A 26,069-nucleotide genomic window follows, 5' to 3' on the forward strand; every position below is an offset into this window, starting at 1 on the left:
AGATACGCTAATACTAACGAGGTTGCGCCGGAACGCTTCGTGCTCTTCAGTGACGTAAAACAAGGAAACTCATATCGACATATTAAATAAACTATTTTAACTCAGTTCTCAATATATACAATTAAATATAATAGCAGCAGTCAAAATTAACTAGGCGGAAAACACTTGTACAAACTACGTTTTTACGTGCTGTCAATTCTTTCGGTACCTATTGATATTAATAACCCTCGTAGCTTTAGGTTTAAGTTGGCCAACGAAGTTATCACCATCCCCTTACAATTATGTAAACATATAAGACTGTATGAACGCTTCATAAGTGCCTGTGAAAGGCCTACATGAATAAAGAAATTTTGAATTTGAATTTACGTGGGAAAATTTTATAAATTTAAAATGCATGGAAAAATTATCGAAACCGACAGGATTTGAACCTGCGACTTTCTGGCAACCGCGGCCTGAGCGCTTTAACCAATTAAGCTTAGGCTCTCCTACCGACGCTATAAGATGTTATAAGGCATATACTAATTTCGGCATCGACGGTAGGAGATTAACGTGTCCACCTGTCAAAGCACCGGAAGAAGTTTACCCCCGTTTATTTTTACTCATATTGGAGTTACTGGGGAAAATGGAAGCTGGAAGGGCATGGCAGATCCTTGATTCTACATAAAAATAAAGTCATTATTTTTCTTGCTTTATCCGATATTAAAGCGTTTATAGAGTTAAGATAATGGGCTCTCAATTCGCGAGTGAATTCTTATTTTTCACGGACACTAGACAGCACATCTAGTATACCTATTATATTGATCGAAGAATCTAGGTCAATCATAACCCGGCTTCGATACATTAATAGGCTTAAGTCAGAGACGAAGTCTTAGTCAAAGGCCGACTCGCTAAAATTGAGTTTCTACCTTTGCAAAATGTTCACCGACGGATGTCAGACGGCCGACTGGCGCAGTGGGCAGCGACCCTGCTTACTGAGTCCAAGGCCGTGGGTTCGATTCCCACAAATGGAAAATGTTTGTGTGAAGAACATGAATGTTTTTCAGTGTCTGGGTGTTTATATGTATATTATAAGTTTTAGTCAACGAATTAGTTTGGCCATCCAAAGGGGCAATGCTGCCAGCATCTTAGGAACTGTGCCACGCTGCGGTGGTTTCGAGAACGTTTTAGATTTTATTTAGTTTTAAATAGTTTGTTTTAGTTTACATTTATAAAACGATTATAAGTATTTATTTATATTATTCATAAAAAAATAAATATTCATCAGATATCTTAGTAGGTACCCATAACAAAAGCTAGGCTTACTTTGGGACTAGATGGCGGTGTGTGTATTGTCGTAGTATATCTATTTATTTATTTATATATATATAATATATATATATATATAATATTTATACTATTATATTTATAATAATAAAAAAAAAAACCTAGGATTGCCAAATCTAATAACAGCTGGCCGACGCTTCGGATTTCCCTTAAACAATGTCATCATCGTCATCAGCCATTGTGCGTCCACTGATGAATATAGGCCTCTTAAATCAGCGCCAACTTTTCCTATTTTCGGCTTTCCTCATCCAGTCGATGCCTGCCACCTGCAATCACTAAATAACGTGCTTTAAGGAAATGTTTTGATTGCATCCTTATACATTTGGCAGTTTACTTTACTATTTACCTATTGACGGCCGATTGGCGCAGTGAACAGCGACCCTGCTTTCTGTATCCAAGGCCGTGGGTTCGATTCCCACAACTGGAAAATGTTTGTGTGAAGAGCATGAATATTTTTCAGTGTATGGGTGTTTATATGTATATTATAAGTATTTATGTATATTATTCATAAAAATATTCATCAGTTATCTTAGTACCCATAACACAAGCTACGCTAACTTTGGTACTAGATGGCGGTGTGTGGATTGTCGTAGTATATTTATTTATTTATTTATTGAAAATTTTTGAATTTTTGTACAAACAAAATACCATAACTTTAGGTATATAACTTCTAATCATCATTACAAACCCATTACAAGGCACGGGTATCCTCTCAGAATGAGAAGGGCTTAGGCTGTATTCCACCACGATGGTTCAGTGCGGATTGGTGGACTTCATACGTCTTAAAGAACGTCATGGAGAACTCTCAGTCATGCAGGTTTCCTCACGATGTTTTCCTTCACCATTAATGCAAATTTTTTGACGACCTCCCTGGCGCAACGGTGAGCGCTATGAATATAAGTAGGAGGTCGCAGGTTCGATTCCGGGTAGGGGCAATTTGGGAATTTATAATTTCTGAATTTTCTCTGGTCTGGTCTGGTGGTGGGAGGCTTTGGCCGCGGTTAGTTACCACCCTTACGCGGTTACTTATCGACAAAGACGTGCCGCTAAGCAATTTAGTGTTCTGGTGCGATGTCGCGTAGAAACGATTATGGGTATGAGTTATGACTACCATACACCCTGACAGGTTAGCCCGCTAGCATCCTAGACTGCATCATCACCTACCAACCTAACTTAAAATCAAATAAGTACTCTGAAACGTTTGAGTTGCGGGCCGGGGATCAAAACGGAAACCAAAGCCCTGACCCCTTGGCTTGGATTTTTGGACACCTCTACTGTCATAATGTCGTGGACTTTAAGACACTTTTAAAGTCAGTCGCTGTCAGTTCGAGGCAATATGTTGGCTCGCAGATTTGCACGATGTACTACGCAGGTAAAGATAACCCTGTTTAGAGCCTACTGTCAATCTTTCTACACGTGCAGTCTGTGGACGAACTACACGCAGCGAGCCTACAGCGCCCTGCGTATTCAATATAACAATGTGTGGAGGGCGGTGCTGAGGAAGCCTCGACACTGCAGTGCGTCAGCAATGTTTGCGGACGTTCGTGTGGACGATTTCTTCGCGATCATGCGTAGGCGTGCGGCGTCTATGTTGTGCAGGCTTGTGAGCAGTACCAACACCCTCCTTAACACATGGGCCAATAAGCTGGATAGCCCCCTCTGGAGGTGCTGGAATGGTGCACACACGGGCTATAGGAGGGCCACACCCAGAGCCTGGTTTGTTGGGCCGGTATAGTTTAGGAATTAAGTTGTCTAACATAGGATAGTGGTTTTGTATTGTTACTAACATTATATTTATTTATTTTAATATTTGTTTCGTGTTTAATTATTAGTATTTTATTAATTATAATTATTTTTATTATTATTATTGTTAATTTAATTTATGCTTCATTTTATATTATTTTTAAAAACTGTTAAGTGCACACTATATGGGCTATGCCTAAAATAAAATTTTATTATTATTAAAAGACACGCGTAGAGTCTACGATTCGCTTCCCACATTCAATTTGCATTATCAGTTTTATTGGATGTTGTTTTCGTCGAAGGCCGCATACATAAGTAGAGAAACGTTCCTGCGTTTCAAAAAACTCCTGATCTATACACATAACCGGTAACATTTGTTCCATAATCTATACTAATATTATTAAGAGGAAAGATTTTTGTTTGTACCCAAAAGGCTCCGAAAGTACTGGACCGATTTTAACGATTTCTCGCCAAAAGACAGCTACACTTTTACGCAGAAACATAGGCTTTAAATTATTTTCAAAAAAATTGGAAATCCTTAAGAAAATATCTATACTTGACCATCGCTATCAAAGAGTCGAAGTATCGGAGTCATAAGTTAAGTTTATGATGAAGATACAAAGTTTAATATTAAGCCCGTCAACCTGCTTAAGAGTAGGATGGTCTAAACTCCGAATCCCTCTCCGATGAGAGACTAGACCTGTGTCTAGTAGTGGCACGTTCTGATGATCAAAATCTTAGTAGAAAAGAATAAATTTATCATCATCATCATAATCAGACAGGCGATAGAGAGAGCTATACTAGGAATATATGTACGTGATTAAATCAGAAATGAGGAGACCCGTGAAAGAAATAGTCCTGAAGTATCTCAGCAAGTTGCGCAGCTAAGTGGCAACGGTCAGAGCACATAGCTCGGAGAACTGACGGAATTTGGCGTCCAAAGGTGCTGGAATGGCAACCCCGCACCGGTAAACGCAGCGTTGGTCGGCCTCCAACGAGATCAAACGAGTCGCTGGAAACAAGCGGCCCAGGACCGTGGATTTTGGAACTCCCTACAAAGGACCGGCAGTGGACGTCAATCGGTCGAAGTGTTGATGATGTTGATCAGTCAGGCCGCAGGCTTAGTGTTGTGAACCATCCACGCTGTCTCGATACGGGTTGTCAGTTTTTATAAGACCGGCAGCTTAGCGTGTTCTTCGAGACTTCGAGGTTGATAACGTCAATTTTCCAACTTACAATACCTAATATATAATCACAGCTTTTTGGCCCCATGGATCTCTTTATCCGTAGTTTAACATGCCACAAAATGTCTCGGTAACTTTTTTTCGCTTTACCACAGTGACCCAATTCATTGATACAAAAATTATGAACAAATAAATTATGAATAAAATAAAATTAATAGTTTGGTGCATAAGAAGCACCCTGTATCGAGTGTCAGCGGCGCGGTGCGGCGGCGACATTAATTCAATCAATTGAGATTATGCCTACTTGAAATCAGCATGGCGGTAATATTAACTTCTCCTGACGAGTTTGGGAAAAAAACTCTCCAATTAACTAAAAGTCTAACACTACTACTAAAGATTAAAGGGGGTTATTAGATAATAAAAATAACTGTGTATTATGATATGTATTATATAAAATGCATGGAAATGGCCTTTGATATTTTTAACCTGCACAAAAGCGGTGCGCTCTTATCGCGATTTTTGAAGCGGCCCACTTGGCCCCGCGCGTAGGCGGCCTTCGATGACCCTAGGCCGCGTCAACACCCCTCCAATAAAAATTAATAAGGCAAATTGAGTGTGGGAAGTATCGCCTTAATACACTCCATACATATTTATATCATACAAAATACCTAAAAGTTCAAAATCTACATTTATCATCCCACTTATTTGTTAAGTAGGTATGATACTCTTCATACATCTATGAAAGTAACATAGTCTTGTCTCAAAGAACGTAGAAACAAAATCTTACTACAAGAATAATTTACGTTTGACTCACAGATAAAAAAATCACTTCCGTATCACTTCCGGCTAACCGGCCTAACTGACCTCAACAGACCTGTGAGTAGTTATCTATGACTCATCCCTCACTGAATCATAACACGTTTGCCAGCTAAGACGACCGTTAAATCAACGCATCGCAGAATTAATAATAATTTTTTGCAAAACATACTTTGAACCCGCATAACTTCTTACTAAGCAGTTTTTTTTTGAATATACTACGACAATACAAACATCGCCATCTAGCCCCAAAGTAAGCATAGCTTGTGTTATGGGTACTAAAATGACTGATGAATATTTTTATGAATAATATACACTAAAAACATTCATGTTCATCACACAAACATTTTCCAGTTGTGGGAATCGCATCCACGGCCTTGGACTTAAAGCAGGGTCGCTGCCCACAGCGCCAATCGGCCGTCATAATATATTAATAACATTCTGGGGTTTCACCCTCGTAGCTTATAAATTATGCACGCGGATACCCTACTCATAGTCGTAAAATGCCCATCCTGTACTGGTTTTAATTTTATTTTTTTACTATCTTCTAAACTATGCGTCCAAATAGATTAAGTTAAAGTTTTATTGATAAAAAAATAACTATTTTTTGTAAGGAATAACATCCTGTGCCCAATACTGACGATTGAAAATCATTATTTAACAATTAATTTTTTTTGGCAATAAAGGCGTTAAGACAAAAACTTGTCTGAAACTAGAACAGTTATTTGAAATCTACAATTAAGATATATGTGTCAATTTAAATAGCTAACCTAACGAAATAAAAGCAAACTGAATATTTATGTCCTAACCTAACGATTGAACTGCGTTTAATTTCGCAAATGAAATCTTCAGTAAATAATTATTGTAACATGGGTAGGTAATGAAAACTCAAAATTTGTGTTCTAATTAGAAATTTCTATGTGACATTATATTTATACTAACATTACAACTACACAATGTAAAGTAAAACCAGTCTTTTTAATCATTGGACAGAAAATTAAACAGTTTTATAAATACATATCAAAATTACGACCTGGGATCCCTTTAAACAGGGAGTCGCAGAGAATTTCGCCATTTCAGCCACCGTTCTCTTGCCCACATTTTATTTCATAAATTGAACATTTACCTAATAAACTTTTTTATCTGTACAAGCAATATCAATGCTAGTTTTGAAATTGCTAGTTCATTTCAATGTATTTTCCGGTTGGGTTCAAAAACATTTGACTTGGCAAAACACTTCAACGTGGCAAAACACTACGGCTTCGCAGCCGTAGTGTTTTGTAAGTAATCTGGCTATTCAAAACCCATCAGTATCTTAATTTTAATATGTATTTTTTAAAATTACAGACAGTCTCTGGGTGTATATAATATAAAGTCAATCGATAGTTTCTATTTTAAACGACTAATCTCAAAAAGTACTGGACGGAAAAGTATACTTACATTATACATTATATATTGGCCGTTGACAGTAATTTATTTGGCCCTACAGCTTATAGTTTTACATAAAACCTGTAAGTGACAAAAACACGTTTACAATATAGCTAAAATGTAACCACTGACACAGTTATTACTACTGGACACGTTGTTGGCATTTTGTTTTTATCTCCAATTTATTAATGCCATTTTGGCGCTGTAATACGAGCGTCGAAGCTACTCAAACTATTATTACTAAAAACACTTTATTATTAGTTCCAGAGACACTCGTATGACACATTTGGCGCTTCAGGAGTAGTAGAGTTTTTGTGACAGAGCTCGTCCGCAGAAGTAGGCCATGCTTATTTCACTAACGAGGAGGGGATCAGGACAGCTTGAACTTCCCCTCAGACCGTAGAGAGGCTTGCGTAGTTCCAGACGAAGGGACATCAGGGTAGAGAACGGTCTGACGGGGACTAGTAGTCACGTCATCACCTCTACTTACGACCCTGGGAAGACAAGAAGAGACAAGGTGTTGGCTTACCTCAAAGTTACGTACATACAGGAAATCGGGAATTATAAATCTTCCCGGGATGAGCTATAAGCGTTGTGCAAGGGAGGCACCGGTGCGTTCCTAGGAGATCCCGAAGCCTCCCATTATGTACTGAGGCTGGCTACCGCGGGGGTTTTAGTGGGTAGAAATCCCACATAACTCAAATTGTCCCACAGAGAATTGCGTATCTTTTAAGAAGAATTCCCCCCCGTCAACAAAAAAAAAGAAAGGAGTATCCCTACTTGATCAAATCAGAAATGAGGAGATCCGTAGAAGAACTAGAGTTACCGACGTAGCTCAGCGAGTCGCGAAGCTGAAGTGGCAATGGGCGGGGCACATAGCTCGGAGAAACGATGGACGTTGGGGTCTTAAGGTGCTGGAATGGCGACCCCGCACCGGTAAACGCAGCGTAGGTCGGCCGACGAGGTGGACAGATGACATCAGGCGAGTCGCTGGGAGCCGCTGGAGGCAAGCGGCCCAGGACCGTGTATTGTGGAACTCCCTACAAAAGACCTATGTCCAGCAGTGGACGTCAATTGGTTGAGATGATATGATTTAAACTTGTGCGCCAGTGCTCTAATAGTTTAAAAGTTGATAAAGTTGTGGGAGAAGATAAATTTTCATACTTTCCCCGGGGATGTAATTGTATCCTGCCCATGCAAGATGGGCTTCTGCTTGGTACGGACCATTCTGACATGATTAAATGATCCTATGAAAAGATAGACACTTCGAAGGGCATGCAAGAAACCCGCCCTTATAGACGATAGAAGATATCATTGCAACAACGCTACTAAGCGGGAGAAATAAGCATGGTGGCATTACTTCCTCCAAAGAGCTGTCACAAGAGCCCTACTCGTATTAAGAGGTTTTAATGTTTGGTAGTATTCATTGCCACCGGTGCATTAGTTTCCTATAGTAAATATATCCATCTACAAAACAAGCATTACAAATAGTAATTCTACAATTGACTTGTGCAAAAGTGGTCCTTTATTCTTACTTAACACATATCTCACTTAGCCTAAAATGGTGCCAAATCTGTTATAGACAAATATATCCTTTAACGAACGATATTGACAGTTATCATCATCTTTTTATGTCAGATATCATCTTTTTATCCCACAGATCTCCTTTAATACGGAACCTGAATTTATCTCCACGCTGGTTCCTCGAGATATCAACTAAGTGTCAGATCCTTAGGAAGCCTGCATATAGAACTGTCAGTTAAGTTTAGTTCATGAACTGAATTGGCACCAAATAATAATGGTTCAGAGGTATATTACTAAATAACTGCCAACCAGGGATGTGTTTTATGACGCTTGGCATATATATGTTGGCACCAATAAAATCGCGTCGTTTTCATAGCTCAACTAGCTGTACCTTTTCCAGCATCCTTCCGATAACCTAACACACGATGTTGACGTATCTAACATCCAGTTTCACGCAGGAGACACCATAATAAACCGACCGACAATGGCGCCAATTCAGGGGTCCAAGTCTGCTAGGCATGATGACAAATTTTGAAAAACTGCATTATGATTTCTTAAATATACTTGAAGTCCAGGGGCGTGCATAGAGGGTATGCACAGGGTATGCAGATGATATAAAATTAACAAAATCTCCAGTATGAGTTATAAAAAACTTAAGGATAGGCATTGTAAGATTTATAAAAAGCCTACCCTCAAGTATGCCTACCCTCAAGTATTTATAACTCATACTGGAGATTTTCTTCATTTAATATCATCTGCATACCCTGTGCATAACCTCTATGCATGCCACTGAGTTCAACGGGTACATACCACCATAATATTTTGGAATTTGTCGATATTGATATAATTTTGGGTCCCTTCGTGACCACGATCATGCAACTGGGTCGAAATATCGACAAATCCCAAAATATTATCGTGGTATGTAACCTTTGAAATATATTTAAGAAATGTTGATTACCTATTAAAATCTTAGTTTAAAATCTTTAGTGCACTAAGATGTTCCAAAATATCTACTATATCTACAAAATATCTTGTTGTTGGAGAAGTTAACGGTTTTGTTGATAAAAATTACAGATCAAGTATATTTAAAGTAGTCATTTCCGTACTCGTGCCTTCATCAGCAAATTAGAGCTTTAGAAAGTTCCAGAGCTAAAGATTATTTAATTTTATTAAAGAGCTAAAGATTATTTATTAAACAAAAAACTTAGCAACTGATAGTTTGCAATCACAAAATAATGAAATATTAGTCATTGATCGACCACTGAAACACAATGTTGTTAGCAGACTAGGATTTCTGTTTTGTTACACACCTTTTGGTGATTTAAAACTAACATAAACTTATTAGCGATTATTAAGTTTTTATGCAGATCCAGTGGGAACTGTTTGTTTTCCTGGCATAAAGAGAATGCCTATCTCTCCGTCCTTTCAACTCTATATTTCACAAATCAACCTTTTTACCAGTTTTTTTGACAAACAAACAAACACATTATTAGGATATTTAGGATTACGTCTTTGTTCATCCAAAACAACAACCGATTAAGCTATGAAAATATTGAATGAATTCGCAAAATTGCTACTTTATTGCACACATCCCTGCTGGAAAGGCAGTTTAAACACTTGAATATATTACCAATACGAATATTCTAAAGTAAACAATAAAAAACAATTCGTATTAAAAAAACAGACTTCAAATCTGCCTTGTTATACAATAAACATCTTTCCAAAAGTTAGATGAAACCAAACAAAACAATCATAAACATTATTGGTTATGTTTAACGCGCACATAGAAACATATAGGGTAAACAGAGAACCTACATATTTAAAGTCGGTTAAATGGCTTAAAAATAATTGTATCATCTTGATAACAGATTCATTTCGAACTATTCAGCACTCATTTTCACTTGACACACATTATGTATTCAAAAGTAAATATCTACCAATCAGATTACTGAAAGATGACGTGATACGTGTACACGTCATTTCTTTTTAATCCAATTGATGGTAATTGGCAGTACTACCACAGTTTATTTTTATGTCGATGAGATACTATGTTCATCCCTTACTATTGAGGCCAGTTAGCACAACACCTCACCTTTACCGCAAGATTGCTGGCTTCGTTGAACCTCTATATACCTTTCTTTTTTACTAAACTAGATGGCGCTACAAGAATTAATGTAATATAAAATATGGACATCGTAAGATCCTACATCACGCTATCGAAGTTTTCAAACATGAGCGCCTACCAATGTCATGGATATTAAGGATCACATAAACGATGAAACAGCTTGGGTGTGAATAAATCTACTCCATAGCGAAATATTGTCTGTGAGATGGTAATAGCAAAAAAAAACTGGCGAAGTTTTTTGTGGGAGCTTCTTAGATCAGGGCGCGTTTAGTACCTCTTAGGTGTAGGTTTAAGTTACCGAATGTCGTGATCATATAATAATGGTAACATATATTACTACCAAAACTACCAAAATATTTATTTAATTTATTTATCATAGGTGGGTACATGTACAAGTAAAGTAAAGTAATTACAATAATTATACAACCAAATGCGTACCTCACATCTTATATTGGTGTGTATGTAATGGTGCAATTTAAAATCTACTGTCCCTGATTTAGGTAAAAACCTGTATTACAGGCGACAGTGCTTCATAAGTGCCTGTGAAATAGGTCTAGATGAATAAAGTTTTTTTTTAATTTGAATGATTGTACCTTGGTACCCAAGCACAACACAAGCTCGGAAGACAATATTTCTATTGGTACGGTATGAAACGCAACTCCAGTACAAGTAAAACTAAACGTAACACTTCGATAGCGCGATGTAGGACTTCCATTGTCCATATATTGGATCACTTTGATTCTTGCAGCGCCGTCTAGTTTGGTAACAAGGAGACTGCTACATTAAAAATTTTCAGTAATATATCAAAAAAAAATATTAAAATGTACGCGATTGGGATATGAATCGTTTGATGAAATTAAGATTTAACCTTTTTTTACACACTTGGATAAACCTTTTCTTATTTAGAAGAGTCGTAGCTGTCGTTGAGAGGTGGCAGACTTTGTGTGAGGGTGCTGTCCAGTTTCCTCGCTTCGTGTTCCAAGGTATACGAGTCCAAAGCTGGATCCTGCGGGAAAAAGAAAGTGTATATTAATATATATTATATTTATATATATTATATTTTATTTATATTTTTATTATTTGATATATATATATATATATATATTATTACATTTATTATTTTATTTAATTATTTATGTATTTTATTATTTTTTATATAGAATTGCGATTTCCCTTCTCTCATTGCCTTATTCCATAAGTTAACGTAGCCTGGAAGAGATCACTTTTAGTGATAAGGCCGCCTTTTGCATATAATTTATGTTAATGTTAGTGTTCCTGTGTGTGTTTCCTTTATTATGCAATAAAGTTGTTTAAATAAAGAAAGTATAATCAAAAAACCGCCGTTGTTCAAGGCGGTAGAATTTGCTATTTTCACCAATATAACTTGAAAAATGACTTTCATACAAACTTTTAACTTTAATTAAAAATTTTAATGCCACAGAAGTTTAGCTATCTAATGCAAAAAATATTTGTCAAAACCGACTGGTACTTTCATAGATTAGCGCGTTTAAACAATAAAACTTAACTATTCGGCTTCATCTTACTAATATTATAGATGCGAAAGTTTGTATGGATGGATGGATGTTTGTTACTCTTTCACGCAAAAACGAATTTGACTGAATATTGGAATGGAGATAGATTATACCCTAAATTAACACATAGGCTGCTTTTTATCCCGGGAAAATTGACGGTTCCCGCAGGATTCATAAAACAAAAAACTCGCGTACGAAGCCCGTACGTATTTTTTTAAATGCGAAAGTGTCTTCGTTTTTTGTCCATCACATACAGCCTAACTAAGTAACAAACAACTTTATTTTTGGCGTAAGAGTTAGTTGAAAGGACGGAAAGTAACATACGCTACTTATTATACGAGATTTGTAACAAAATGTAATAAACGCAAAAGAAACGAACACCGGCAAATATAGACGGCAGACGCATTAATGAAACAATATGTATTTTTATGTACTCAATAAAAGTTTATTCATTCATTCATTCATTCATGAAAGTTCGAATGTACTAACCTGCGACACTGTACGTAGCGAATCCCGTAGTGCGGATCGTAGACCTTGTACGTCGCGTGCGGCGCGCCCGCTTCGTGCTATGTACGTTTGCCGGCGACGGATCTCAGCGGACAGTTGCGAACGGAGCTGCGACAACTGACAAAAACAAAGAGTCCATTCATCATATCACCACCACCACCACCTCTCTTCTTGAGCTGTGTTTTACGCCTTTGGTTGCCTGGACGAGATCGCTATGTAGCGATAAGGCCGCCGAATTGTATACTTTTTGTTAATTTTATATTTATAATTTTTCTGTATGTTTATGTGGTGTACAGTAAAAGTGTATTCATTCATCCCATTACCGGCCTACAATGAGAAGAGATTAAGGCCCTAGTTCACCACTCTGGCCCAGTGCGGATTGGTGGACTCCACACACCTTAGAGAACACAATGAAGAACTCTCAGGCATGCAGGTTTCCTCACGATGTTTTCCTTCGTCGTTGAAGGAAGTTATATTTTAATTGCTTCAAACGCACATAACTCAGAAACTGGGATGCGAACTCGCCCCCCCCGAAAGTGAAATCGAAGTCCTACGCATTGAGCTATCACCGCTTCCATTACAAAGCCTTATTTGGTTCAAAAAACCTACAAACAAGAATTATTCCCAAATTAACCGAATACGCATAGATGCGAATTTACTGGTCCAACCAAAATTCAAGTCAAATTTAAAACCTCCGTCATTCAAATAGACCTATATACCAACTCAACATGAACCTAACCTAAAACTTAAATACGTGTAAAGCGAATGCACTCTCGAACTAACATCATAAAGCTACTTAACTTAATCTAACAGTAAAATACGTGTTAACCGAAATTCCCTCGATCAAACATTGTAAACGTTACAGAACCTAACACTAAAATACGGGTAGAAGCGGATTTACACTCGACCTAACATAATTAACGAATTCATAACAGACAGACAGCAAATTGCACCCCATTTATTAATTATCACTTAATAAAACATAACTTTTAAAGCTAGCATCAAACACTATAATAGTAAATAAAGATCGGGGAATACCCATCATGATCACCTGAAAAAAAACACATTTAATTATCATTGCGTTTGAAGTTACCATGGGACTTACGTTGGTGGCAACAGAACGACAGAGACATAACACTTTTTCATTACGACACGATTGTGAACAGTTAGCTCCAACCGCAAGCCGTTTTAAGGAACTTCGTTCTAATAAATTTTCTTACTTGATTATCAAGACGGATGATCTGTTGTCTATGGCTGGCTTCACGTGCTTCTAGTAACCGCTCCGCCTGCAACGCTGCCTGTCTGTACTGCTCTATGTCTTGTCTATTGTTAGCGCCTCCGTTGTGTGACGTATCGCTGAAGTAGCGGTTCCGAGATAGTGAAAGTTCTGCCTCCTGAAATAGGTCATTTTTACACGCTTATTACCTCACATGTATGTTTCATCAAACGGTCTGATTAAGTTCAAATTTCGTAGATATATCGAGGACCGACGACAATACTCTAATTCGATAAGATTATTACATTTTTCAATTTGAAAAATAAGATTTTTGTTGATATACGTTTCTATCTCCATTGTAGTGTGTCGATTGCAATAAATGCATTATTGTACCTATAATTTAAGCTATGAGGTTTCCAGGCGCGCTATGTTCTAACGAAAAACCCGCAAAACATATAAAAAAAAAAATCATCATCACAAACAGTTACGCTATTTTAGATATTAATCCTAATCTTCGAAATATTTCACAAACTAGCTTACCTTATCAGCAAGTTCCTTCTCTAAGCGACGTATCTTCATTTTGAGCTCCCTGTTTTCAAGCTCCAGTAGACTGAATTCAGCGCTGTAGGGTTTGTCTTTACACGGAATTTCCTTGTAAACGCGTGAATCTTTTGTCGAATCTGCTCCTAAGTAGAAGAAAATATTACTATACTTTTAATGATGCACTATCACAAAAAATATTGAACGTATAAGCCAACAAAAGACTAATTAGCCAATTTTATAAACGCCACATGAAGTTCTTCTCAACTGACTGTTCGAAATGTAGATGTATACACATATGTCAAGAATATCTTGAACAAACCAAGCACGGAATGACAATATAGTGCTATAGAGAAATGGGAAAGCTCTATATGTAATAACTGTTAGGAAGTACAATTTAGTTCCTTTGACTCAATAGTATTTTCGCTCATATATAGTTTTCTCATTCTTGACGCATTGTTCTGTGTAGTCAGTGGCCAAGTAAAATTAATTGGTTTTTCTCATCCCTAAACTAAAAAAAAAATATATAACAATAAAAACAATCATGAAAATAACGAAACTAGAGTATATCTACAGTATGTCAAAAATAACACCAAAAAAAAAAAAATTATCTCCATCAACTTTCATGACCTAAACGCTGACGCCAATGGCGCCAAATCAAGAGCACCACAGCCTTATTTGGAAAAGCGGTCTCTATAGTTTAATTTCCAAAATGTTTAGAATTCCTCGTAAGAAGACGCCATGCTTCAACTCAATGTTTCTCAGCTAATAAATAACTCACCCGAATCCAAATCGGAAGAATAGTAAACGCTCTTCTCGTTCCGATCGTGACTTTTGCTGCGAAGCGCAGAAGTGACGGAAGGACGTATCATACGCCGTTCCGCTTCCAACTTCCGGACGGTGTCCTGTAACGCGTCGTTCTTGGCCTTGAGCTCAGATCTATCACGTTGTAATTCGTGAAGTTCGCGCTCTAGTTCACTGTCGTTGCTCTCTTTGCCATCCCATGTTGTCATGCGCAGTTGGGATTCGAAATCCGCTCTAGAAATTAAGAGACACATTTTATTATTTGCCTGTTACCTATATTCACTGCAAAAGCACAATTAAACGGTCTATTAATAGGCAGTGAAGTACAAGCCAATATGAAGAACAGACTAACGTAATAAACGACTTTGAATCCGACGTACGTGTTTCTAATTGGTCCATACCACAAGGAAGTGTCATTGGATGTATACTATTTTTGATATATATTAACGACCTACCTACCTATATAGACTCGATAAACTCACACTCGCGATGCATCATGTTTGCGGATGACGTATCGATCCTATCCATGTGCTCGAATGAGACAGATTGTGAAAATTTTATCTCAGAAAATCTAACAAACATCAAAAACTATTTAAATTCCAATAACCTCGAAATGAATGTTAACAAAACTAAGTTGATACAATTCCGGCCACACCAAAAACAACCACTAAATCTAAGATCGCTCGTGAATACTACAAAAATCAAAGAAGTTACAGACTTCACCCTTCTCGGCCTAACTATTGATACACACCTGAACTGGAAGAGCCATATTCAAAATCTAAGCGTCAAGCTCTCACGATTTGTATATGCTCTCAGCATACTAAAAGCAAATACAAGTTATGAAATTGCACTCTCCGCATACTATGCATACGCGTATTCTTGGATAAGATATGGGATAATCCTCTGGGGTGCAAGCACCAACGCAGAGGATATCTTCATCCTCCAGAAAAAATGTATCCGCATTCTAGTCAACATAAAACCTCGCGAAAGCTGCAGACCCCACTTTCTAAATAAAAGAATTTTGACACTACCCTCAATTTATATCATGGAGACGGCTCTATTTGTTAGAAAGCACCATTACCTGTATAAAACAGTGGACAATGCAAAAAAACACGAGAGAAGCACGCGTCGCAAAAATAAGCTTGTACACCCTAGGTGCAAACTTAAAATGTCCAGCAGAGGCCCATTAAACAGATCGGTAAATATTTATAATAAAATCCCGAAATATATTACTGACGAAAATACTGATGCAGCCTTTAAGCGGAAACTCAAAGAATGGCTCATACACAACTGCTTCTATGAGATAGATGAGCTATTGCAATCCTAAAACTAGACGTACTTTACCTTACTTTAATATACCTACTCAAGACCTCAATAGCGTGACAGCTTATAATTTAAATTCAAAACGACTATGTACATCTAACTTAACTAAACTAAGTGTTTGTTGCTGACTATAATTGTTGTAAATGAATTAGTAAACATCATCATTATCATTTTTCTCTACAGCGAACACGTGACAGGACCTATGACAGAACTAATCTGACTAACTATCTTTAACACTGACATACTTATTAAATTATAATATTATACATTTTGACATTAAACTATTAATTATGAATCTGCCATTAAATTAAAACCTTTTGATTAACAAATAACTAACAAACTATTATATAAGACATATTTTATTAGATTAATATCGATAGGTACTAAATATTGGAATAATGTAATGAACTTCGCAACAATGTAGCAACGCCCTGACAGGGCATCATGTGTATGTACTATAGTTGTAAGGCATGTACATGGAAGCTATGAATAAATGAATTGAATTGAATTGAAGAACTCACTAACGCCCGAAGTTAATAATATATGAAATACCTAATGTTTCGAAACGCGGTCGCTAACTATCCTCATAAGAAGGTTAAGAGTCATTCAGCGGAAGATAGACAGAGATATGCCCGAGTATCTCTACGTGATTAAAGTAGAAATGAGGAGATCCGTAGAAGAACCAAAGTTACAGACATAGCTCAATAAGACGCGAAGTTGAAGGGACACATAGCTTGGAAAACCGATGGACGTTGAGGGTGTGACCCTGTGGTATGTGTATTTGGAACTTCCTACAAAATACCTAAGTCCAGCAGTGGAGGTCTATCGGTTGATATGATGAATACAATTCAAAATCTTTAGATAGCAGATTTAGTAGGCAAAGTTTGATTATTCTAGAATGATCAGTATGCAAAAATTGATTATCCAGCTAAAACCTAGGTACCTTAACATTAGTACATAAACGCGTATTTACTTAAGTCCATGGCTGCAGACGTGGCAGATTAATTTCCGTGTACACTTACTTTATTTTAAGCCAATAGCAACCTGCTTACCATTTATAAAGTATCAAATTGTTTATTATGAAGAACTTGCCAGAATCTATAGTGTTCAGTACAATTTTATATCTTTACGTATCACCGTAAACATAAAATAAAAGCAGATTCTACAAACCTCTGCGCTTCAACGTTTGCCAACTGATTGGTGAGGCGGTGCACTTGATCTTCTAGCGAGCAGTTGAGACGTTTCATCTCACCCAGCGCTGCCTTAGCGCTTTCCAGCTTTTCGGAAAGGACGCGTCGTTCATTTTCACAGTTTGCTAAAACATAGTAGCAACTTTTGATACTATTATGATGATGAATCTGGTAAATTGTCTCTGTATCCGGCTGTCGGAGCTCTTCATCTTTTGAAAAACTGGTCGCTAAATATATTTTAAACTTTCTTTTATTCCCTTCCCTTAAAACAGTTTTTCTTGTACTTACAAAAAAAAATATTCGTGCTGGTGTCCTTTTGCTCGACCTTAACAACGCCAATATTACGTGGTGTTTCCTATTCACTCTTATGTTAGATATCGGTAATACAGTATGATTGCTTCAAACATGAGCGCTTGAGAGTTACATCTGGAGCGTAAAATTAGAGTAAAATAAGCGTAAAAGTAAGCATCGAAAAGCCTGTAAGCCCAGCGCGCCCAACAACTTTTTATAGAACAGGATATATTGTAATAGGTCAGAGAAATTGCCTATAACATTTTTTCAACAAACGCTTGCACCTGGTATTTTCAGACACCCAAAGTAGAACTCTAATATTTCTTACTTCTCAATGAATATAATCTATTACGATGTGTACAGTGTATAAATGGAAGAAATAAAAATTAATAATGAAGTTACTTGATTTGGAAAACCTCATCTTGCCGGCGCCATTGGCTGTAACTTACCAATATTCTTCTGCATCTGTCTCAATTTATCCATCGCGTTGGCCTCGTTGTTCTTCGCTTCGTTCAGCACCCGTTGGGTTTTGCTCAGCTCCGCTCGCAGCTCGCTCTCAGCGGTCGCCGCTTTCTGCAGCGACGTCGACAGCTGCTCGACCGTGCCCTTGAGGGACGTGCACCTGTCTTCTAGGGACGCGATTGTTCGCGTGTGGCCTTCACAACGCTCTTGGAGTTTCTGTTAAATTTGTTTTAGTTTATTCTACAAAAATTACGAAAAAGGTCTAACTCAAATTGACTTTGTGAGATTTAGGGTCTGTAAAAGAAAATTGGCAATGAAGAAAATGGCTTATGCAGTATATCAGTTTTTACGCGGAACCAGCGTACCGGAACGCTCAATCACTTCGCTGCATGTTTTTGTCGGTAGGATGGTAACCCCCAACAGACCAGAGTGCCAAGTGTGAGATTTTCAACCCAAAGAAGAAAAATAAAGAAAGAAAAAGAGATTGAAAGAGCGCCGCCTAGTGACAATATATTTAATTCCTTATCATATAAATTGCAGTTAAATGTCACGCGATCGAATAAGTAAGTTTGTATGTAAATTCTCACACTAGGCACTCAGAAATAATAAATTTCCCGCCGAGGGTACCACGAGTGAGGTTTTAAGGGGGCATACTTATACTTAATTAAATTAATTATATTTTTATATTACACGTTAATACATGATTATAAGTTTACAAATTTTGTATCGAATAAACCGGTACAATTATTATACCGGTATATATTATTAGAAACACTACAGGTTGATCAAATATGTTAACTACACTACTACCCCACATTTCGATTACCTTAAGAGCTTGATCGCGATCTCTAGCGGCGACCGCTCCGCGTTGTACGTCGCCTTCTAGTTGAGCACGACGCACGTCGAGTCTTGCCGCACGACCTGATCCGTAACAAAGTCTCAAAATTCTTTTCTTCTTTTTAAACCATTTATCAGTAGGGCTAGGATGCGCGCCACGAGATAGTTATGTCTATCCATTATCTAGTCAATCTCTATAAGAAAAATACGAGTAACGCTTAGTCATAACTATCTTGTGGAGCGCCCTATTGGATACAAAATACCAACACTTTTAAGAGTCTTAAATTTTTTCAGTTTTAAATTTTAATAGCTTCTTCTTCCTAGAACTAGTCTAGCATATTGAGAAACCAGTGAGGGTACTTTAAAACCAGCTGCACATAACCTAAAAGTCCTAATTTAACTTACATTTATTAAAAAAAACCGCAAGTTTGTCCATTAGTAAACAAATAGCAATAAAATTCTGCATTATACATTCTTGTACACGACTTTTCGTAACTGAGTCAAAGTTCTATAAATTTCTGGGCACTGTCCTTCAAAGACTTGATAGATTTAAAATACAAAATACATATACTAATACATACAAACACTTTAAAAATATCCGTTAAAGCCTATCAGGAGATATCCAAACGACTCCTGAAACGATTATTAGAAATATTTTTTATGATGAGATGGCTACCTAGTAACCCCTTTGACCCTTAGTATCCCCTTTGACCCCCTAGTACCACAAAAGATCTTGTATACGCACCTTCAGCTGCTGCCAAAGCTTCACGCAACTGGCCGACTTCTTGTACGCGTTCAGCCAATTGCACTCGCAGGTTATCAGATTTATTCTGAAAAAGATACAAATTTTTTACGTAACATTTGTGCCACTCAGCGGGAAAAGAAGAGAGCTATGCTCGGACTAACTCTACATAATCAAATCAAGAGTTCCATAGAAAAACTAGAGTTACTGAGAAGCAAAGTTGTATCTGCTTCATTAGCTCAAAGAGCACGTTGCGGCCATTAGCCAAACTTTTAATCATCATTACCCACAACTCAGTTTGTTCTCTGCGTTGGGTCTGAACTATGTATCTCTCCTATAAGAGACATGACACGTGCCCCACACAAAATTACGTTTATAAAGTAAAATTTATAATTTTTCTTTGTGTGACCTACACTTGGAGGTATTATCAATTTTATAAATTTAAAATGTCACAGGTAAAAACATTAATAAAAAATGTAAAAAACTAATGTATTATCTATTGTTCTAAACGTTTCTAATGGTGATATGGACCTTTGAAGATAGAAACTGTAAATTTTTCTACTAGATGGCGCTATAGGAATGATATAAAAGGCATATACTAATATCAGCACGGGCGGTACAAGAACCGTAGCTTTGTGATTAAAAAGTTCAGACCGCGATTGCCAGAGAGTCGCAAGTTCAAATCCTGTCGGTTCTAAAAATTTTGATACGCGTTTTAAATTTATAAAATAAGATTTTAAAGTTCCAATAAGTCCGATATGAATTGGATTTACCTCGTTTTGTACTTTCTCCTCTGTAATAGAACTCAAAGTGGCTTCCAGACTGGTGATTTTGTCTCTTAGGTTACTGATCTCTATGGTCTTCGACTGCACAGACTCGTTCTGAAACACAAAATCACATTTTGATTAAGTTCTGAGAAAATATTTTTGAGGTTTTGGAAATAACTACCTATGCTTTTAAATAACAACGGTCTTTTTAGGGTTTAGGGTTTTTAGGTTTTGGTTTCGAGTATGTTGGTCGACAAAGTTCCTGACTACTTCACAGTTATAAGATCGCGGATTGCGGCTTTTTGGTTTCGTATTCGAAATTCTGGAAACGAGATACTCAAGAGTATCCTACTGCTCCAAGCGGCCATCAAAATATAATTAAAATGTAATGTAATGTAAAATTCAGTGTATGCCTATATAATTAAAAGCTTACCAAAGCGGCCAACTGCGCATCCTTTTGGCCCAAAGTTGATTGAAGCCTAGCCTTTTCTTCTTGCAGGCTACGAAGGTTCGTGTTGAGTGACTGCATACGCCCTTCGCCCTTACCCTGTTGCTCCGTTGCCTCTTTCAGTTGCTTCTTGAATACGCTCACTTGAGACTTGTAATCATCCTAAAAAAATGTTTTTTTCTTTTCAAATTTGGTTTAGTATACATGTCTTAACTATTATAGTTAGCTCTTCCGCAAATTCCGCTTAACAGCATGAAAATCATGAAGGTACAATCTATATATATAAAAATGTTATGTTGGTTTGTGTACGCTTGAAAAACTCAAAAAGTTCTGCACCGATCGAGCTGAAATTTTAGCATGATATATAATACGCATCAAGGATTGTTTTATCTATTTTTGGCATCAGTCACATAGCAGACAGTGAAAAAACAAAAAAATATATATCCACAAGTTTTGCAAAATGAAACTTATATGAAACGTATTCTTTATTTTGTTTCTCATTTCAACCATTCAATCACAATGTGCCACAGCGAAGCGTGGCAGGGTACATCTAGTTATTTATAAAAGTAAGTATTAAAATATTAAGAATAATAATAATTTAAAACATGTCAAATTTACATCCCACCTTTTAGTTTCACTGAATTCTCCATTTATTCTCATCATCATTTAGTATCTGTGTCGGGTCAACAATATTTGTTGATCTATGTTCGATCTATGAGATAAATATCGATTGCATAGTGACTCTTATCAAATAATAATTCATTTAAATTTTAAATTGAGTATAGTGGGGGTAAATTATTTTTAACAAGCTTTTATTAGCTTCACCTCTATGTTTGTATGTTTGTAACCGACTTTGGGCGCTATTTTGACCCACTTTAAACGGTCAGATTTCGTTCAAACTTTGTAGACATATCGAGGACCGATGACAATACACTAATTTGAGAAGATTATTCCAATTTTCAATATAAAAAAATATTTATAGTAATAATTGTAAAGCCCTCGCCTATAAACAGCACAACACATCGCATGGAAATATCCTGCAAAGTGCAGCCATGTGTCCACCAATTAGAAGCTTAAGTGTTAAGCCTCATGTGCCCGTTATTACACCGGCAAAAACGCCCTTTACACCCGAACAAAGCAATGCTGCTTTGCGGGAGAACTAATTAGGGTGGCAGTTCTTCCCCGTACGAGCTCTGTCACAAGAAGCTTTACTACTACTAATTATAGCATTTCAAATATAACTTGCTTTAACTGTCAAGAGAAACGTTGTGAGCCAATCCACACTTGCACAATTTACCCGGCTTTTTTTTTTTTTTATATTTATAGACGAGCGCTTGACTGCAATCACACCTGATGGTAAGCGATGATGCAGCCTAAGGTGGAGCGCGCTTGCCTAGAAGATGCCTATTCACTCTTGATTTGAAGGTACTAATGTGTACCGGCTAAGTTTGTTGTGGGCTCTTCTTAGACCAGGGCGCGTTTGGAACCCTCGTAGCTTTAGATTTAAGTTGGCGAACGAAGTTATCACCATCCCCTTACAATTATGTAAACAAATATGTATGAACGCTTCATAAGTGCCTGTGATAGGCATACATGAATAAAGAAATTTTGAATTTGAATTTGGCTGGTGAACTACGTCCTCAACCTCTGTCTGAGAGGAGACGCGTGCCCTGTTGTGGGCCAGTAATGGTTTGATTAAGACGTATTTAAACTGAAAGGCGGCCTTATCGCTAAGGAGTTCTTTCCCAGACAATCTTGGCGAAATTCCGACGGAAAGGGTTTCGACCGTTAATATTTTTTGTAAATCTGGTATTCTAAGTATATTTTAAGCAAATAGAGATAAGAAAAAGACTATAATGTTACCTTTTCTCTTTCGATCTGGCAAACTTCATGCATTAAATTCCTAACACCCTTCTTGATTAGTTCGGGATCCACGTCTATGATCTCGTTGCGATCTTCAGAATGGTCGCGGCCTGCAAATATTACCAAAGACTTAGAACTGAATGATACAATCGTTGGTAGACTTGCTAAAACTGGGAAAACGTTCTGATACTAAGGTCGGTACTAGTTTAGGACTCTAATGCCCGTTTTCACTAAACTTAACAACACAAAACTGGACAACATTTTAGTACCGATACAAAGGACGATAGTAGTTTAGAAAGGTTAGATGGGTACTAAATTAGAACTGTTACAAAACTGGACAACATCTTAGTACCGATACAAAGGTCGATAGTAGTTTAGAAATGTTAGATGGGTACTAAATTTAGACTGTTACATAATTGGTTAACGGCTTAGCACCGATAACAAGGTCGATTATAGTTTGGAATTGTAAGATGATTTGGCTAAGATATAGCGAGCAGATACATATTTGAATTCTTGTTAGGAACCATTACAAAACGAAGATGACAAACATGTTTTGTGTTAAAGTGCTTTATTTTGTGCTTTAAAAACGTACGTTTTGGTATATTAAACCATCATGTCCTAATGTTTAAAGACAGTTTCATTGACGTATTAAAATGTCTAAGAGCAGTGATACTACCTACACTTCTGCTTTCGTTTCGGGAGGACCATGTACGATTAAAGTCTTCTAATTTGTCATATACCTCTATGAGGACTGTATCTTCTAGAAGGACTGGCGATACGTCGTCTAGCGGCCTGGTGTACGCTTCCATCGGGCTGTATCCCACACACTCTGCGAAGCGAATGTGCTACTGAAGACAGTCTTGCTTCGGCTTCTCGTCTGCCAGCTTCGGTTTGAGCTAGTGCCGTTTCAACCGCGCGACAACGGCTCTCACTAGCGCCAAGACGAGTCTACGTCACAAAAATACACCTTGAATTCATGCACAAGCTATGTTCGAAAAAACCTTGAATGCTTGCCTCTTAAAACTTTTGAAAAAAAATTGGCATATATATATATATATATATAATATATCCCATCTTTGATGTAGGAATAAGAATAATCCTATTATACAATGAGAGGTACGGGTTAATATAACTGCTGTATACCCCCAACAAGCCCGCTACTATCTTAAAAAGTTAAACAGTCATCGACTAACTTGTAAACGAACGGAATAAAACAAATCTCATACACGGTATATGTATGTTTGTTTGTTTTATTACTCTATTGTACAGTTAAAAAGTAATATGTACATAAACGAAACTTAATGCCTGTAGACATTTTTTATCAGTCTAAACTTTGGTAATGTGGACGGTATTAATAATTGTACTTAGATAGAAAAGACTTAATTGGTAAAGATGGCAACAAAAAAAAACAAAACTGAAGAGATGAGAGACTTTGAAATATATATATATATATATATGAATACGATACAAAGTTTAATCTAACTCGTTTTATTTACCTAAAGGGCCTTCGCAGGCCCCGTCGCTATGTCAATAGTTACCCACCTATGTGATTCTCATAATCTATAAATCCATGTAAGTTACATATGTATTGCATAAATTTTGGCGGATAAATTTGGTTACTTAAAAATTAATTAATTTATAACTTAATCCAAGTTTATAAAATACGAAAATCCTAATTACCTTTAGCTCCTGTATCTGCTGTGTAGCATCAGCGAGACACACTTCTAAATTATGTTTTAACTCTTCCAAGCGACGTTCCTTAGACCTGCAATCTTCCAAACGTAGCACAAGCTCCTGCAAATTTAAATAGTACTTATTGATAACTTCGATCTCGAAACTACAGCTTTTGTTATGTTAGTGCACATAGGATGGAATATGGAATGAGAAAACGAAGGAGATTTTCGTAAAATGTTCACGAAGAAAGGGTTGCTTAAGCTGGAAGCAAGGCTTTTGGAATATACTCAAAGATGGATGTTCAGAAAGGCATTAGACAATGAATAATGTGCAAAAACTAGCATTGGTTTAAATAATAATAATAATAATATATACCACGACAATACACACATCGCCATCCAGCCCCAAAGTAAGCGTAGCTTGTGTTATGGGTACCAAGATAGCTGTTGAATATTTTTATGAATATAATACATAAATACTTTTTATATTCTCGTATATATAATTATAATATAAACACCCAGACACTGAAAAATATTCATGCTCATCACACAAACATTTTTCAGTTGTGGGAATCGAACCCACGGCCTTGGACTCAGAAAGCAGGGTCGCTGCAAACTGCGCCAATCGGCCGTCAAATCGACAAGCTTATACTGGCAGTCTGACACATTTGTTTTTGGACACTGCTTGAGCAATAATAACAAACATTTAGCGCACGCATTACACAATACATTATATTTAGTCCAATCAGCCTTCGCCGGCTCGGAGCGACGTTGCCAAACTTACTCCAATAGGATAGCTATCCGTAGTGCATCTTAGCCTCTTATCAATTTAGAGCGAGATGTGTTGTCTAACCTGATCTCTAGCCCGGCAAGCCTCTTCGAGCTCAGCCCCGCGTTGTCTAGCCGCAGCTAAATCGGATCTAGCCGCGGCTAACATCGCCTCTAACTCGGCGCTGTGACGTTTAGCTGTTGCTGCGTCGCCCGCGCAACGCTCGCGCTCTTCACTTTCATTTTGCAACCTTGGAGAAGTGGCAAATATTATTGAATGAAAGAATGAATATACTTTTATTGCACACCAAAAAATTACATAGAACAAAAGAAAAGTATAACAACACAACGTTTACAATTTGGCGGCCTTATCGTTACATAGGGATTTCTTCCAGGCAACCAATGGCGAAGACAAAAAACACTTACAGAAAAAAGTTAGGTGGTGCATATATAGATATACCTATAAAATACATATTGCATTACTTAAATATATACATATAATAAAAAATATACATAATAGATTAAATATGAAACAAAATATATAAAATAAATAATTATCCTCAAATGAAATGAATTAAAGCGAAGAAGGGAGCAGTGAAATATCCCGGGTCATTAGTTGATTGAGACATAAAGTGATCTTTCACAAGTTTTTTGAAGATTTGGATAGATTTTGCCTCTCTAATGGCCAAAGGAAAGGCATTATTATTGATAAAATGAGTTTTTTAAAGATTTAGCAGGAGTAACTGGCCAGTGAAGTCGCGATGCCTTTGAGCCACCTCGAGGGTATCGCGACTGTTTCACTGAACCACTCTCCGCGATGTTATCTTCGTGTGGAGACTTCCTCTATTCGGTATTGAATGTAATCGCACGGCGAGTTTAATGCCACTTTATACTCGCTCGTGGCCATGAGACTTATAGCTTGAACCTATACTTCAAAGAAAAAGAAACCTCACATCCACAGAA

At 37.1% G+C, this 26,069-nt stretch overlaps 1 protein-coding gene across 1 annotated transcript in view; it reads right to left on the bottom strand.

Moving 5' to 3' along the window:
• Window positions 1–10,717: 10,717 nt before the first annotated feature.
• LOC120627085 (rootletin) overlaps window positions 10,718–26,069 on the bottom strand; it is a 34,398-nt gene continuing 19,046 nt past the window's right edge. The window contains exons 21-35 of the mRNA XM_039894931.1: window positions 25,192–25,357; window positions 24,346–24,459; window positions 23,406–23,613; window positions 22,666–22,775; window positions 20,788–20,964; window positions 20,361–20,468; window positions 19,591–19,675; window positions 18,835–18,929; window positions 17,996–18,224; window positions 17,236–17,380; window positions 14,720–14,976; window positions 13,939–14,084; window positions 13,403–13,576; window positions 12,165–12,299; window positions 10,718–11,149 (exon numbers count right to left, since the gene is read on the bottom strand). Coding sequence (XP_039750865.1) covers window positions 11,042–11,149; window positions 12,165–12,299; window positions 13,403–13,576; window positions 13,939–14,084; window positions 14,720–14,976; window positions 17,236–17,380; window positions 17,996–18,224; window positions 18,835–18,929; window positions 19,591–19,675; window positions 20,361–20,468; window positions 20,788–20,964; window positions 22,666–22,775; window positions 23,406–23,613; window positions 24,346–24,459; window positions 25,192–25,357 — 2,257 coding nt within the window. The 3' untranslated portion in view covers window positions 10,718–11,041. The remainder of the gene's footprint in view (window positions 11,150–12,164; window positions 12,300–13,402; window positions 13,577–13,938; window positions 14,085–14,719; window positions 14,977–17,235; window positions 17,381–17,995; window positions 18,225–18,834; window positions 18,930–19,590; window positions 19,676–20,360; window positions 20,469–20,787; window positions 20,965–22,665; window positions 22,776–23,405; window positions 23,614–24,345; window positions 24,460–25,191; window positions 25,358–26,069) is intronic.

This window comes from Pararge aegeria, chromosome 10 (genome assembly GCF_905163445.1).
Source record: "Pararge aegeria chromosome 10, ilParAegt1.1, whole genome shotgun sequence".
Classification (NCBI taxonomy): Eukaryota; Metazoa; Arthropoda; class Insecta; order Lepidoptera; family Nymphalidae; genus Pararge; species Pararge aegeria.